At 40.3% G+C, this 16,310-nt stretch overlaps 1 protein-coding gene across 5 annotated transcripts in view; it reads right to left on the bottom strand.

Moving 5' to 3' along the window:
* Positions 1-16,310, bottom strand: part of RELCH (RAB11 binding and LisH domain, coiled-coil and HEAT repeat containing) — a 125,072-nt gene that overhangs the window by 20,967 nt on the left and 87,795 nt on the right. For 3 of the 5 annotated variants that reach the window (XM_074987790.1, XM_074987788.1, XM_074987792.1), the window contains 6 exons: positions 13,239-13,345; positions 12,588-12,687; positions 6,722-6,804; positions 5,292-5,355; positions 831-969; positions 110-226 (listed from right to left, as the gene is read on the bottom strand). In XM_074987790.1, the coding sequence (XP_074843891.1) occupies positions 110-226; positions 831-969; positions 5,292-5,355; positions 6,722-6,804; positions 12,588-12,687; positions 13,239-13,345 (610 nt within the window). Of the gene's footprint in view, positions 1-109; positions 227-830; positions 970-5,291; positions 5,356-5,542; positions 5,626-6,721; positions 6,805-12,587; positions 12,688-13,238; positions 13,346-16,310 lie in introns of those variants that run through there. The other 2 variants (XM_074987793.1, XM_074987791.1) reach the window with 2 other exon arrangements.

The raw sequence follows: 16,310 nt of genomic DNA on the forward strand, positions 1-16,310 counted from the left end.
CATACTTATATAAGCTACTGCAAAAGAGCAAGCTATCAGGCACTTCTCAAATATTAAAAAACAAAAGGATAAAAACTATTAACAGTTAAAAATAATCAAGCAAGGATACAACAACAGGAAAGAGCACTATAGGCTTCAAATAGATGGGTTGCAATGTCCAGTCTCTTTGAATCCACAGACTGCTGGTTGTTGACCAGGGCTAACTTGTGTAAGTGTGGAATAACAACTGGAAGAGTAAATATTTGAGTCAAAATACTGTTTTACATTGATTTTAAAAGATCCCTCCCCCCTCCATCATCCCATACACTAGGCTACAAGAAGGTTCTTTTTCTGCAGCCAGTAGACTGTGATAAAACAACAAAAAAAAAATATTCCCACCCTCTTTTTATGCAATAAAAAAGGCACCAGACTAACTTAAGGAGAAAAAGGATACAGTGTATTATAGCCTTCTTGAAAATACTATTTGTCAACAATTGTTAAAAAGTAGCATCAGAGACAGAAAAAAGGCCTTAGTGGGACTGGTAGTGGGGCTTCAATTACTATGTTGCAAATATATTTAAAAAAATAATTAGCAGGAGATTGGCTCTTGAATTAAAAAAATCACAAGCAATAAAACACTGTTCACATCCATCTGTGGAATACAAAGTTGTAAATGTATAGAAAACACTTCTCAACATGAAACATTCAATATTATTTTTCATATTCTCCAAATACTCTCTATCAATGTCACACATTCGACTGAACAAACTAATCAACTTATGAAGTATATTTCATACTTGTTTTTTAATTGTTATTTTAGGTAAGGAATATTTACTTAAGTTGCAACTTACATTCATCTCTAAATCTAGGCTCAGCATTAGGTCCCACTCTTCCAAATGTTTTTATGATCTCTGTGTGTAATGAATGTTGGTCTTGATACTGAGGATCTTCCAGGAAAGAAGCCAACTGCATTTTCACTCGTTCCAGCAGCTTACGTGTTCACAAAAATGTAAAATTTGACAACATAAAAGTTAAGGTAACAAAACCTCAGTCACGTACAGTATATTTCTGTTTTTTATCCATTTTTAAAATTTTGTTCAAAATACTGATGGCTGTTTTGTTAATCTAGTGTTCTTTATCACAGGACATTCTAACACATATACTGTGTCCTGCCTTTTAGGATAATATTCTACTTGATCAAGGCAATTGTTTTATATACAGATTTGACCAAAGGCTTGCTTATCTTTCGTTATCTGGAATTTTCTCTTTTTAGCTAGAACTGAACTATTACCTGGCTCTAACAATATTTTTAATTTCAGAATTAGAAAAATGGAGTGAAATGTGGGCAGAACATTTACAAATAATTAATGCAAGTAAAGAGCACAAAACACCAGAAAAAATTAAAAACCATTTTACATTATCAAAATAGAAAAAATATTATGGACACACTGGTGAATTTTTTTCTGACTCACGTGTCAACGGATTGAATAGCATTTAAAAGCATAAATAAAAAGCAACATTCCCCTGACCAGATGTCGTCTTTGGTAGCTTTCTGGATGATATATAAAAGACAGTTACTCACCATATGACTGTTGTTCTTTGAGATGTGTTGTTCCTGTCCATTATGATGTGTGGGCATGTGCTGCATTCAGGGTTGCTAGAAGATATTTTCCCCTAGTGGTACCTGTCGGGTGAGCTGTAGTGCCCCTTGCAGCAATGTCATTGACATTGCCTATAAATACCCCTGCCAGCCTGACCCCCGTTCAGTTCCTTCTTGCCCGATCATCTGGCAGAGTGGAGTCCATGTGCATGGGCATGCACAGAATGGACAGGAGCAACACATCTCAAAGAACAATAGTTACAAGATAACTGTCTCTTCTTCTTTGAGTGATTGCTCCTGTGAATTCTAATGTGACTTACCACCAGTATTCCCCCGGTGGTGGAACTGTATCTTACCTCTATCTGGTAGCTGACCGCAGGACTGCCCTGACCAATTCTGCATCAGCCTGTGGCTTGCCGTACAAGGGTGTAGTGCAAGGTGAAGGTATGCACTGATGACTGTGTTACTGCCTTGCAGACACGGGAGACAGGCATAGGTGTTAGGAATGCCAAAAAGAAAGCCTGGGCCCTTATGATGGGCAGGGCAGGGACCTGGCCAGCTTATAGCAGAATTTAATGCATGATGAGACCCAGAACAACAGGTCTTGGGAAGTGCGTAAGTGGGAGTCAGCAGAATCCCATGCAGCCTGCAAGGCCAATAGAGACGTTATAGGCCCCTCCTGCAAGATGGTAGCGAAGTCAGTTGTATCATCCTCCGGCAGTCTATCCTGAAAGCAGACCAGGACTGCCCAGGTGTTAAAGGCATACTTGCTGAGCAGCATCTGCTAGTTGGAGACCCAAAGTTGTGAACAGCTCACGGAAGAAATAGTTCTCGCAAATAAGTCCAGTGTTTTGGCCTCTTTACTTTTAGAATCTCTCCCTGGCTGTCTGATGGTAACTACCACAAGTGACCCTGGTGGAGGGTGGGTATATAGGTGTTTGTACCCTTCCTGAGGCACAAAGTATTGTTTCTCAACCCCCTGAGCTGTTGGGGGTGAGGTGGAGGGGTGGGGTTTATCTTGGGGCCGGGTAACTCCCAGCAGGGGGAGAGCTGGGGAGGAGGTGGGCTGTGTGATAGGTTCTTGGATTGGAGCACCCACAGCTAATGAAAGGCCCTCTTGCTCTGAGGTTGGTGCAGATCGGGCCTGAGAGCGAGTACGCTGGCCCTACACCTGGGGGTAGGTCTAGGTAGTCCAAAGGAGCCAATGCACCAGTGCCTGCCACTGAGGGGACCAGGTCTACAGTGGGGTTGGGGAAGAGCCACTTGACAATGGGAATGGTACCTGGACCTGGAATGGTACCAGGAGCTGCATGACAACATGAAGTCTGCCTCTTAGTAGGAGGTATAGTCTGAAGCAGACCAATATGGAGTGGTGCTGGTGAGTGGTATCTTGGAGATCTGCTCCAGAATGACAGTCTCTGGCTTGCCTCTGTGTGTAGGAACCAATGGAACCAAAGAGAAGTACAACAAATTTGACCTCTCTGCTGCAAGGAAAGACCTATGATGGCTCCAGCCTCCCCACTGCATGCATCTGAAATGTAGCTTGTGTTGCAGGGGATGACTGTTCTGGTGCTGCCCACACTTGTGCCAGGGCCAGTGGAAGAAGTGGTGCCAGTTTCAGGGCCTGAAAGGATGCCAGAGCCAACACTGGTGCTGCCATCAGTACCAGGGTGGAAGCTGGTGTCAGGCTTGGTACTGGAGTCGGCAGAAGACTAAGTGCCAGGACTCTGGGTTGGCAGCGGAGGGTCACCAGCAGCGAGTGTGGTTCTGGAGGCAAGGCCATGGGAGGCTCCGGGTCCGTGCGTGGCAGACCACACTGTGCAGCCAATGCAATCAATTCCCTGGAGGTCTCGAAGGTATCCGGTGTGGAGGGAAGTTGTAAGTCCTGCACAATCACTGGTGCTGGAGTCAACGGACCTGCTTGTGGGCCTGGAGTCAACGGACCTGCTTGTGGGCCTGGAGTCAACAACATGGGCAGGCAGCTGCCATGATTTTGCTGGCACGTGGACCCTTTGGAGCCTTACTTGGCCTCCTATTCACTTCCTCCTTCTCTGACCCCAGGGAAAATGAGTGGTGTCAAGGCCCTGCCTTCTGTGCCAGGGAGCGTGACCAGTGAGGCAGGCAGTCTTCAGTGCCGGGGAATGGTACCAATGCTCTTTGTCTGACCTCGGCACCAGAGTGTTGCGCACTGAGGCTGCCACGCTCTGCACTGATGAAGATCAACTCAGCCCTTGGGGCTGAAGGCAGCACTAAGTAAGGGGGAAAAAACCTCTCAAAGACTAACAATAGCTACTGAAAGCAATCAACAACTGACTAAAAACAAAAAACTACTAACTAGGGAATGCCAACAACTGCAAAGCAGCAAAAGCTCCAACAACAGTCAGTAGGTGGGAAGAAGGAACTGAGAGGGGTTCGGGTTGGTGGGGTTATTCACAGGCAACATCAATGACACTGCAGCAGAGGACACTACGACTGACCCAATGGGTTCCACTAGGGAAAAATCTTCCAGCAACAGTGCATGTGGCAAACACATTCACACATATCAGAATGCACAGGAGCAAATCACTGGAAGAAGAACCTCCATGTTACAAAGAGATTTATAATAGGAGGAAACAGTATATTTATTTCAGATAGACAAGGACTCTATAGCTAAATGCAGTATGTACCACGAATTCCAAAGTACAAAACAGCTACTTATCCATCTTCCAAAAACGTAACTTCTGAGTCATCATTGACTCCTTATTCACATTTCCTCAAACACATTATTTTAGGATTTAAGAACATGTTGAAATTACAAGAAGAATGCAAACTCTGCAGAAAGTTGTGCTTTTTATATCTCATTGTACAGACACTAAGCAAAATCAAGTATACATCCTTGAGCTTGCAGATACTCCTAACTTTTGAAAGACTATAAACCGTCAATCATGCTCACAATTGTTCAATCCATTAATTTAACACCAAAAACTGCTGTAGAAGCAGTTAATTCATTGCTTACGCAGTTCTAATTATTAACTGCTTAAAAGATTTCAATTAGCATTTTAAAGTTAACCACTTTTTGTGCCTGACTTTAGTGCTGGATTAGCAACATCTGCACTTAATCTGTAAGCAATTTTCTGCTAAATCCAATTTTTATATTCCAAGTTATGATCGGTCTTGTAAACACAGGGTAAAGAAATGTAATATTTTTACTTCTGACTGCAACTAAAGGGAGTTCACTCAGGAAAATGCCCTAATGCCTTGTTATCAATGCACCAAAACATTCAATACCCCAATGCACTATTGTTCAAAAATCTTTGTTCGAGAAAGTCCTAAATAACTCAAAACAAGATTATCATTCATTCCCACCTTTATTGTTAACTGCTGTCAGACTGCCATTTTGGATTTCTGTGCCATAATGAGGAATGTCCTCATAAAGAATATAATTGTTAAAAAAATCCTAGCACAGAAACATTAAGTAACTTGTGCTTCCATCATCTTGTAAGATAATTTTTGTGTGTGGAACAAGAATTTCTTTTCACAATAAATTATTGTTTTGCAAAAAGAAAGAATTTGGGGGATTTTCTTGAACAATTCTGTGAAAGAATATTTATATGTAGTATATCTTTCTCACCATTTGGCAGTAAGTTACTGTACCTATCCAACTCAGACATCTGACTGAGCAACAGCTTGACTGCTGCTTAATATTATATTTTATGATATGCAGTATTCCTACCTCTCTCTGAGTTACTGTTTCCATGATGGTACCAAAAGCAGGAATCGTGGCTATCCTTACAGAGCTATAAAAAGAGAACAGTCTTTAAGGTGTGTTTAAGTTTAAGGATGGATGGAATTAAAAGCAGTGCAAATTCAAAGTTAGTAATTTAAGATATATTAGCTTCTAGCAGTGACAAAATAAAAATAAGCAAAAGAGGAAAAAAATGCTCAAAAGACTTGATTAACTCAAGCTCTCAGTCTGAAACTCACAATTCAGGATCACTGGACAAGGTAACAAGGGCCGGAGCAACCCGCTTGTCAATTAAGGCTTCACTCATGCCTCGAAGAGTCAGCTGTAAACCAGTCAACATGCAATAAAAAATGGTTTGGTAAACTGGAAGGAGAACTGGGTTAGCTGTGACTGAGGATGGGCAGGCAGACTCATGGGCCTTTGTTGGTTTAGTCACTCACACAAGACTTTAAAATGGTTAAAGCTCTTTGTTCATGCTCTGGCAGTTACTGATAACAACCTGTTAGTGAGATTAGCAAAGCATCCCTCCTAATCTTGGCAGAAATATCACAGCAGTATGCTGGCCCTCGCAATGCACACACAAGCGCCTAGCTCCTAAGATTACTTATTAGGCAGAGCCAGCAAATTATTTTGTATTTCAATATTTTGAGTCTTGTTTATCTATGTATTTTCCATAAGTTAACTGTTGTAGCACTGTAAGGAATATTTGCATATTTATTTCACTACAGTACGGACTTGTCTCCATTACCTCCCTACTTCAAAGGGAGGATAAGTAGGGTGTTGGAAGTTTATTAATGAAGTGCTGCACTGCATATGCAGCGCTTCATTAAGCAAATTTCCTCCCACAGCAACTTCAAAGTTTTAAACTTCCAAGCACCAGCTCACGTCTAGCCATGGCTCACCTGCCGGTACTTCGAAGTCCCTTTACTCCTCAAAATCTTTTAAAACGTCAAAGTTGCCATGGCGGGGAATTTGCTTAATGAAGTGCTGCATATGCAGCGCAGCACTTCATTCATGAACTCCCAATACCCTACTTACCATCCTCTGTTCGAAGTAGGGAAGTAGTGTAGAGACAGCCTAAAGGTCTGAAATCTGGAGTATATTTCACTGCAGCTATACTAAACAATGTTATTACTAAAAATGATCCAAATAATTATTCAATTAAGGGAATTAATATACATGTTTAAAAATTCAATTTAAAATTAGTTTGCTATAACTATTACCCTCTGGGCATTACAAAAATTTTACTTTTAGACTCTAATCAAATTAGTTTTTAACCTGAAACTGAAAGGTGATTTATGCAACATGCTTTTTCAATTAGAAAGCTTCTGTCATTGGAATACTAAAAGAAAATAATGTCTATTTCTTGACAAGTATTAAGAGGGATGCTTAATGTATAAAGCAATCAGTAAACTTACATTTCAGGGTCACTGGAGAGAGTAATGAGAGCAGGAACAACTCTCTGAGCTACCAGAGTTTCATGTACCCCCTTCACCAACAGCTGAGTGGTCAGAGCAGGGGGGTATCACAGGTGATGCACGGATAGAGCGAGCACAGTACCATGGGAAGAAGAGTGGCACAACCGAGAGAGAGAGGGAGGGAGAAAGAAAAAACACAAAAAGCAAACCAAAATTAGAAGCTAAGCAAATACAGCTGCACTAGTGTTTTATATATGCAGAAGGCTGAAGAAAGCTCCAGTGGCCTGGCAGTCAGTTCAAACGTGATGGACTATCTTCAACTGTTCAAAATCTCTTGGTCTGTATTTTGTAGATTTTTTGCTATTTTGAAATTCAAATGATCACGAAAGGAAACAAAGTCTAACGCCTAAGTTACTTGTTAGACTACAAACAATTTTAACTACCAAAGTGATGCAGATTTGAATTTGACAATTCAAGCATAAATGAATACAGTTCAAAGTCAACAGGATTATATTTCACAGCCAATATATGACTAACAGGTGCAAATGAATGGCTTTGCCAGACTGAATGCATACAATTTTCAAACATTACTGTTAAAAACTACACTTTTAAAACTGGGCACAACAAATACGTTCTCAAATGCCACTTGGCTTTCCTCACAATATTTTAGGAATACTTTAGATATCAGAGCCATCAAGCAGCACACGTAAAACATCCCAAACACCCTAAAATTGTTTTTGCTGGTCCATGCAAGTAAAAATCTGATGGGTTATCAGATTTTCAAATACTTCCCAATTAAAAACAATATATTTACTTATTGCAATATATCCCAAATTTGCAAGTGTTGTTCATGAACACTTCTGCCTGTGCCTACAAATATCCAGAAATCTTTTAAATTTAAAAAACATCATATCAAAAGGGCATATGAACATACCCTGATTCCTTTTCCAAAATAAAGGTGTTGGTTGTTTGGTAGCTTTAATTTTGGCCAAGCAGCAAACAGCAACATCCGTAAAACTGTTTCATAAATGACAAATCCCAAACTTTCTCCAAGGATTAATCAAATGGGTATTTTATTAGCATCATTCAAACAGTGAAAGTTTTGCAATTTTTCTTCCATCTTATGTCGCACTTAAGAAAATCCTAAAATCTTATTTTATGTACTACTTTCTGTGGCAGATTAGCTACTCAGGTAACGTGGCCCATGCCCAAGGGCCCCCAAAATATTAGCACCTCCACACCCTGATCCACTCTGCTCACCCCAACACTCTAGCCTGGGAGCTGAGTCAGGGTGTAGGAGCTTATACCACTCTGTCCACCTGGCACTTCAGCTGGGAAGTGGAGCTAAGTCATGGGAACCTGGCCCCACTCTGCCTGCCCTGTGCTCCAGCTGAGTCAAAGGGCCATGCCCTACCCCATGTTTGTTTCTTGGCTGAAGTGCCAGGTGGGCAAAGTGGGGCAAGCCCTCATATTCTCACTACCTTTACCAGGCAGGATCACTGGGAATAGGGTACTGCAGGTGGCCAGGGGCCCACCGTTGCTATGGCCAAGGGTATCACAAAACCCTAATCTAACCCGGGAAGGGTGACCATCTGTTCCGTATCAGGCAGGAGAGCCCCGTATTCCAGGCATCAGGAAGGCATCCAGACTCATTTTTTAAAAAGGACTAATTGCTCTTTTTTTGGCCCCCCACCACATGACCTTTTTCCTCAACCGTGTGTGCAGATGCAGCTGCTGGCTGGAGAGCATGTGGAGAGCTAACGTGCTCTCAGGCCACAGGAAGAGGAAATAAGCAGGGGGTCCTCCAAAGGTAGAGTAAGTTGGTGCTCCGTTTCCCTGCCGTTGGGAAGTCGGGAGAGCACCAGCGGCTGCCACTTCCTTCCCAGCTCCCCGAGGTTTGGAGGAGCACCTGCAGCTGCTGCCTCCCTCCTAGCTCCAAGGCTTGGCAAAGCTGGGGCAGTACTAGTGGATGCCACCCACTTCACTGCTCCCCAAGGCTCAGCAAAGCCTGGGGGAACACAGGCAGCTGCCACTGCTTCATGGCTCAGCAAAAGCGGGGAGGAACACCACAACTGCCACCATATCATGGCTCCCTCAGGCTCAGTGAAGCCAGGGGGAGCACCGGAGCCTGCTGACTGCTTCACGGCTCCCTGAGGCTTGGTGAAGCCAGGGGGAAACACTGGTGTCTGCCGCCTGCTTCATGGCTCACCGAGGCTGAGAGAGACTGGGGGTGCACCGGTGACTGCCACCCCCTTCCTGACTCCCCGTGCCTCAGTGGAGCTGGGGTGAGGTGCCCCTCCCACTCCATATCACCCTGCCCTGTATTTGGAACAGGGAAGATGCGGTCGCCCTAAACCTGTGCTACTTCACAGAATATACAATGCAGAAGGCTAAAATGGACCTCTTGGGTGAACTTTGGTGTATCTGCTAAACACTTCCATTACCAGGTGGGCGAGGCATTATTTTTGTTTGGACCAACTTCTGTAGCTGTTCTAACCAGAGGTAGCCCTCTTAGTCCCAGGATATTACAGAGACAAAGTGGATGAGGTACAACTAAATTGTATATTTCAATGATATGGTAACTATTATAATTATGGTAATTATTATTTGGTTATACAATAAGGGGATTTAGAAATGTGCAAGGTCTTTTTCAAAAGGACCCTGTGTAAACAAGCTGCACGATCGAAAGTGGCACTTTTGAAGGGCCGTGGCAGCCATTATGCTAATGAGGAGCTGCACAGTCATTGCAGCACCTCATTAGCATATCCCAAAGTGTCTCATTAGCATCCCTCTTTTGAAAGGGGGGTACTAGTGTAGACATTGCCCAAGTTTCTTAAAATTATAATTTGATTTTCAACATTAAAACAATTCCCCAAAGCACAAAAAATGAACATTTCAGACTACATAATTATATTAAATATCCATTATTTCCATGATTGACTGTGAAGTCAATTGAAAAACTCTGCAATGCTCCTCTTAAGTACAGCTCTTCCAATTATTTTCAAGGAATTGGCCACAGTTTGTTGCATTAACATTAACCTCCGTTCATTCAGTGATTACATGACAATTTTCTCATTTAATAAACACACAATGTTCACTTTTTAATTTTAATTGCTATAGTTTATGAACAAATATAAAACCTGACTTTTCTTTACCAAATGCAGATGATATTTTAAAATAAAAAGTCTTGAGGAAACATACTGATTACAACAAGAAAACTTGGGATTGGCATTATTAGAGAAAAGAAACAGGATCACAGTTGCATCACCATTTAAGCTGCATTTTACCAGTTCTATTATTGTAAAATATATTTTTGAATGAAGCAAAATGCTCTCTTTTATTATGTTTATTTGAATTGCAACTGAACTAGAACCTATCACACGGACCAGCAAAACTCATAACCCAACTATGAATTAAGAGTGTTCAAACCAGTGCCAGTCAAATTTGGGTTAACACTAAAAACTGAAAATTACTAACAAAGTGGTAACAATCAAAAGCGCAGAAAAAAAGCAAGCCAGATAATATTCAATACAAGTTTACACAGTGAAGCTAACACATTCCTTTGATTTTACTCTGTATTTTAATTCCTTTTATAGCTGTAATAAGTATGTCTAGCTACAGACACTAAGTTAGCAGATATGCAGCATGGAACTTCAGTCCAAAGGGAGTAGGACGAATGCTAACATGGCTCTAAGTCACGTTTTACCCTCCTGATCTTGGGCAGCAATAATGTCCCTCAGTATAACACAGAATCCTAGAAGTCTGTCCAAGTTGCAGCAGCCTCCCAGGGCTGCTTCATGTGACACACCAATGCACAGAACCTCAGCAACACAGCATACAGTGGTCCAGGCCCTGTAAAGCTGCTCTCATGACCTAATAAATTTGTTGGTCTCCAAGCGCCTCAGGACTTATTTGCAAAGCTACAGACTAACACGGCTACTCCTCTGAGACTCCTTCTCACAAGCCAGGGTACAACAGTGTCCTGAAAAGGCACCTTACTGTTCTCCATAGTACCTATGTGGAGAGAACCTCCAATGGTCAGAACCAGAACTTTGAGGATCTATTTACACCACTCCTGCCCTCCCATGAAGAGGAAACTTCTCAGAGCAAGAACAAAGATCTCATCCCAAGTGAGCAAGTGATGTCTATTTACATGCTAATGACATTTGAGAAATGATGATATAATTCAAAACAGGTTTTTATGTTTAGGAACAATGTGTGCAACAGCTTACGCACATCAGGAAAAATTAAAATAAATTATAGGATGGTAAAAAACTGTCAGACAACAGACTGCAAAAAAAAAAAAAATCACTTATTTTGCTCCTCTGTTGTTGGGAAGAAACATTACAGTTTAGGCTGTAGCTATTACAACTGAGACCCTCCAAAGAGGTTGCCAAGGGCCTTCAGCAAGAAAAGAGGAGTAAAGCTCCAATATTCCAAAAGGTAAGCCAGCGTTGTGTAACATTTGAGACTATTTGAAAATGCTTTGATGATGGTCTCACTGTCACCATATTACAGAGGGGGAAACTGAGGCACAGACTGATTAAGGGATTTAACCAAGGTTGCATAGGCAGATGTGCCAGAACCACAATGCTTCCTAGTTCATCCTTAGGACTATTTGCTAGCTTAGGATTCTGTTGAGTTCTAAAACATCTTTATCACAAAAACAATTAGAAGGTAGTTCCTTATCACAGTTGTAGTTAGCCCACTGTTCTAGGTGGCATAGATCCCACCCCACTCAGTACAATATTTTTCCTATTTGCCTTTTACTGAAGGGGATAGTAGGGGGGAGTATTAACAGAAGCATTATTCTGGCTGAGGATGAGCTATTTATATTAAAACATGCTTATGATTTAATTAAGTCTTTGCTACGCAGAGCAGATTTAGGGTCTGATCCTTCACCTGGATCCAAGTGTGCAGATCTCTGCATTCAAGTGGTGCCCCATAGTAATATACTGCAAAGACACAGCTGAAGCACCAGATAGTCCGCATAAGGAGTAAGTGTGATTATAGAAAGATAAATACATTTTTCCAGTGTGTAAAGCAAAAAATCATGGTACATCCAGCAACTGTGACATTTAGTACATCCTGCTGTATTTCTTCTGATATTTTTAGATTTGCCAGTTAAGGAGACAGCAAACAAATTCAGGCAAACTTAGTGATTCTATAGAATCTCTATAAATTTGTGAAGTATGAAAAGAGATATAGAGTAATTCTTGTGGGTTCACCCTACCTTCATATGACAAGTATAAAATGATAAAGCAATGTATCAAATACTATTGACAATGTATGTTCTTCTCCCTCGGCATCAAGCCGTGATGGAAATTGGCTTGCATTACAATTCTGAAGCATTAGAGTAAAAGAATGAGGTCCTGAAGATAGTTAATTTGTGAATGACTGTGTAAAATAAGTCGCAAAAAGAATAGATCAAGTCCAAGATGCGCATGCAAAGCTTATATGTAGACTTATCTAAGCACATTTCTTAATCTGACGTGGTATTAGAAACTGGTTTGAACACACAATTCAGCCCTGAAATGATTTCTCATATCCAATCATTTTCAGCAAGCAAAGATCAAATATAATACTGAAATCAGAAGCAGAACAAAGATAACTGTACAAATTGCTATAAAAATGTCTTGCAAGCAGTTGATAAAGCAACAATTCTGTTTAATTAACTTGAATGTGCCACAGATGAAGAGCCAAAACTGTACAACATTGTAATTTGCTGCTCCATCACACAGTACACAACCTATTGAGACATTTTTATATGCAGATCAAAATATATGCATTTTCATATACTAAGATGAATTCATTTTTAACACATTGCAACTGTAGGCTAAGTGTAACAGTTTTGATAATCACTTACCTCAAACATTCTAGCAGCTGTGCAACGCACAAGAGCTGAAGTATGGACAACTCCATACCACAGTACAGTTAACAGCAGTTCATGGTATGCTGGATTTGCACTAAAAGAAAATGATAGTCAAGCTAACACTATGTATAAAGTGGGTATGATTATAAACTACTAAGGCAGTCTCCAAGAGCCTGTAGAAAGGTGTACTCTTTAAAACACTCACACTTCAAAAACATTTATTTGCGTGAGCTTTTTGAAAATCAGCTTTACTGATGGTGGTAGGGAAATGGGTTGTGCTTGAGTCTTCAAACTTTAGGAAAGCCACTTTATGTTCTGAACAATTTACAGTTACAAATTTTTTTTCCACAGAGGCAAAGTGGGTCAGACACTATCTTACTGGACAAACTTCCATCAATAAGGCAGATAAGCTATATAAAGTACAAACATTCACTAAAATGTTTAAATACAGAATACATGCTACCTTAATCTTATAGTATATACTGGATTCATCACTAACTTTTAAAGTTATCAAGTAAAGATGATGAATATGTCTAATTCACCTGATCTTTTGTTGCAATTACACTTAGAGCTGAAAGTACATGAAGAAAATTTTTGTAAATATCTTGAAACAATTTGAAATCAATTCCATGTTATATACTTTACCCTAGTTCCACAAAAGAAGCCTTCAGACTATCAAGAGGAGCATGTGATAGTGAAAGCATAGTCATTACATCTTCTAAGAACCCAACTAACAGTTTACGGTCTTCTTCCTAGAAAGTATACAAATATTAATTTTAGTTTTATAAGTTATGCTATGAAGCCATTTAAAAAAAATCAGCAAGTTTAAAGGCAAGGATGTCACAGAATGGAAAAAGGAAAATAATTTTAACATTCCTAACATTTAACTATTTCATTAGATATCCCAATATTAATAGCCAGAAAAAAAATATTTTAACAAACCCAATTCAACAGTTTAAAGAACACAAGCTATAGAACACTAGAACTGGAAGGGACATTGAGAGGTCGAGCCCAGTCCCCAGCCTTCAAAGCAGGACCAGGCACCATCTAGACCATCCTCAATAGATGTCTGTCTAACCTACTCTTAAATATCTCCAGTGATGGAGATTCCACACCCCCCCTCCCAGGTAACTTATTCCACTGTTTAACCACCCTGACAGTGAGGAAGTTTTTCTTAATGTCCAACTTAAACCTCCCTTGCTGCAGTTTAAGCCCATTACTACTTGTCCTATCCTCAGAGGCCAAGGAGACAAAATCTCCTTCGCTTGTAACTCTCTTTGAGATAGCTGAAACCACTATCGTGTCCCCTCTCAGTCCTCTGTCTTCTAAACTAAACAAGCCCAGTCCTTTCAGGCTTCCCTCACAGCTCATGTTCTCTAGACTTTTAATCATTCTTATTGCTCTTCTCTGGACCTTCTCCAATTTCTCCACAACTTTCATGACATGTGGTACCCAAACTGGACACAATACTCCAACTGAGGGCTAATTAGTGCTGAGTAGGGCAGAAGAATGACTTCCTGAGTTTTGCTCTGAGCACTCCTGTTAATGCATCCCAGAATCACATTTGCATTTTTTGCAACATCATCACACTGCTGAATCATATAGCTTGGGGTCACTATGACCCCTAAATCCCTTTCCGCAGTACTCCTTCCTTGAAAGTCACTTCCCATTTTGAATTGTTCCTTCCGAAGTGGTGCATGTGGCATTTGTCCTTATTAAACTTCATCCTCTTTATCTAGACCATTTCTCCAGTTTGTTCAGATAATTTTGATTTCTGACCCTACCCTCCAAAGCAGCTGCAACTCCTCCTAGCTTTGGTATCATCTGCAAACCTAATAAGTGTACTCTCTATGCCAATATCTACATTGTTGATGAAGATAGTGAACAGAATTGGTCCCAAAACCCTGCTTGTTATGCCCTTCTAGCATGACTGCGAACCATTAATAACTACTCTTTGAGAATGGTCACCCAGCCAGTTATGCACCCACCTTATAGTAGCCTCATTTAAGTTTATTTGCCTAGCTTATTGATAGGAAGATCATATGAGTTTGTATCAAATGTGTCTTACTGAAGTCTTGGTACATCACATCCACCGTGTCTCCCTTATCCACAAGACTTGTTATCCCATCAAAGAAAAGCTATCAGATTGGGCTGGCATGATTTGTTCTTCACAAATTTATGCTGGCTGTTACCTATCACCTTACTTTCCTCCAGATGTTTGCAGATGAATTCCTTAATTACTTGCTCCACTATCTTTCCGAGCACTGAAATTAAACTAACAGGTCTGGAGGTTCCTGGGTTATTTCTTAATTTCTGATTTTTTTTTTTTTTGTCCATGTAACAATATCACTTTGAAAGTACAGGAAACCAATGTTTTTTCTGTGTATGCATGTACCAGTACACACTTATATTCTTCCTGGATTGTTTAATTTAGAATATTAAGGACATGACAAAAGCATATCTTAAATAGCAATGGGTAGAATTTAAGAGCTTTGGAGAGTTCAGATAAAAGCTAAGTGGATGAATAGTGCATTAAAAGTGCCCTCTCTCTAGAGCTTTATCAGTTGCCACTGGCCTACCCTCTGACTGTATGGTTTGCATTTCATGATCTGCAAATTTTTCAATTGCCTTTGCCTTAAATTTGTTTAAAATTCCTTAGTGGATACTAATTATAGTTATCCATACTCCTAACCAAGGTAAGGTATATACTTCCAAAGGAATAAATTCTAACTGAAGATATAAAATGAGGACAGTACAATGTTAATTTTATTTTTAATTGGGAAGTGGGAAATTAGAGACTTGCAAAAATTTTAAATGTCTTTCTTTATACCTCTTTCTAAAATTTTTTAAAGCAGAATATCCAAGCTGTTCAATAAAATCTAAAAATGTTTCACATCTTCCATATACAAAGTCTTTCTAATTTTGTAGATCATAGATTCATTTTTAATTTGAAACGGTTTCTACTAAGTTACTTTTAAATTTCCTTTTCATTTAACCTTTCCACCGAAATGTTAATATGTTTTCATTTAAGCAGTTCTAAGTGCTCTCACTAAGTATCAGGACCATCTGACTGAATATACTACTCAGTCTACTATTTCATTATTACCAATAACCCCCGCCCTCCACCCTCACTGTCAAGCCTCCCACCCCCACTATGGAGAATGCAAAGTCAAACTCTATAAGGTTAGTGAAGGGCAGCATTATGTTTGCTTAATTTGATGCTGGTATGCATTCTGATGTAATGGATCACACACAGCTTTTGCCACAGAACCTTATCTTACGCAGTGCACAGAAGAGAAGATCAGTTAATAAGCAGCTATTCAATATTTTGTTTTCTTCTCACTATAGTATGTATAACCTCAGGCCTTACTTATTGTCCATGATTTAAGCCTCGCTTTGAAGACAGAATTATTAACGTGCTCATGGTCTTTTCTAAGGTGCTCATCTCTGTAGAAGCTAAGTGTTTCGTAAATATTCACCATCTGTCTTCCCCTAGTGGGGGACAGATAAGTAAAGGTTTATGTCATAAGTTTCCACTAATTTAGGTGCCCAGTTGCCATACCCTAGGACCTGATTTTTCAGAGTAGTCAGCACAAAACACAGTTCACCATATAGTCTAAGAACAGCACAGACTGATCAGTGGCAGCTGTCAGTGCTCAGAACTTCTGCAAACCATGACTCCCTGCAACAGTCTCAAAACAGCCATCCAGAAAGTGA

The sequence above is a fragment of the Carettochelys insculpta genome, chromosome 2 (assembly GCF_033958435.1).
Source record: "Carettochelys insculpta isolate YL-2023 chromosome 2, ASM3395843v1, whole genome shotgun sequence".
NCBI classification, from domain to species: Eukaryota; Metazoa; Chordata; order Testudines; family Carettochelyidae; genus Carettochelys; species Carettochelys insculpta.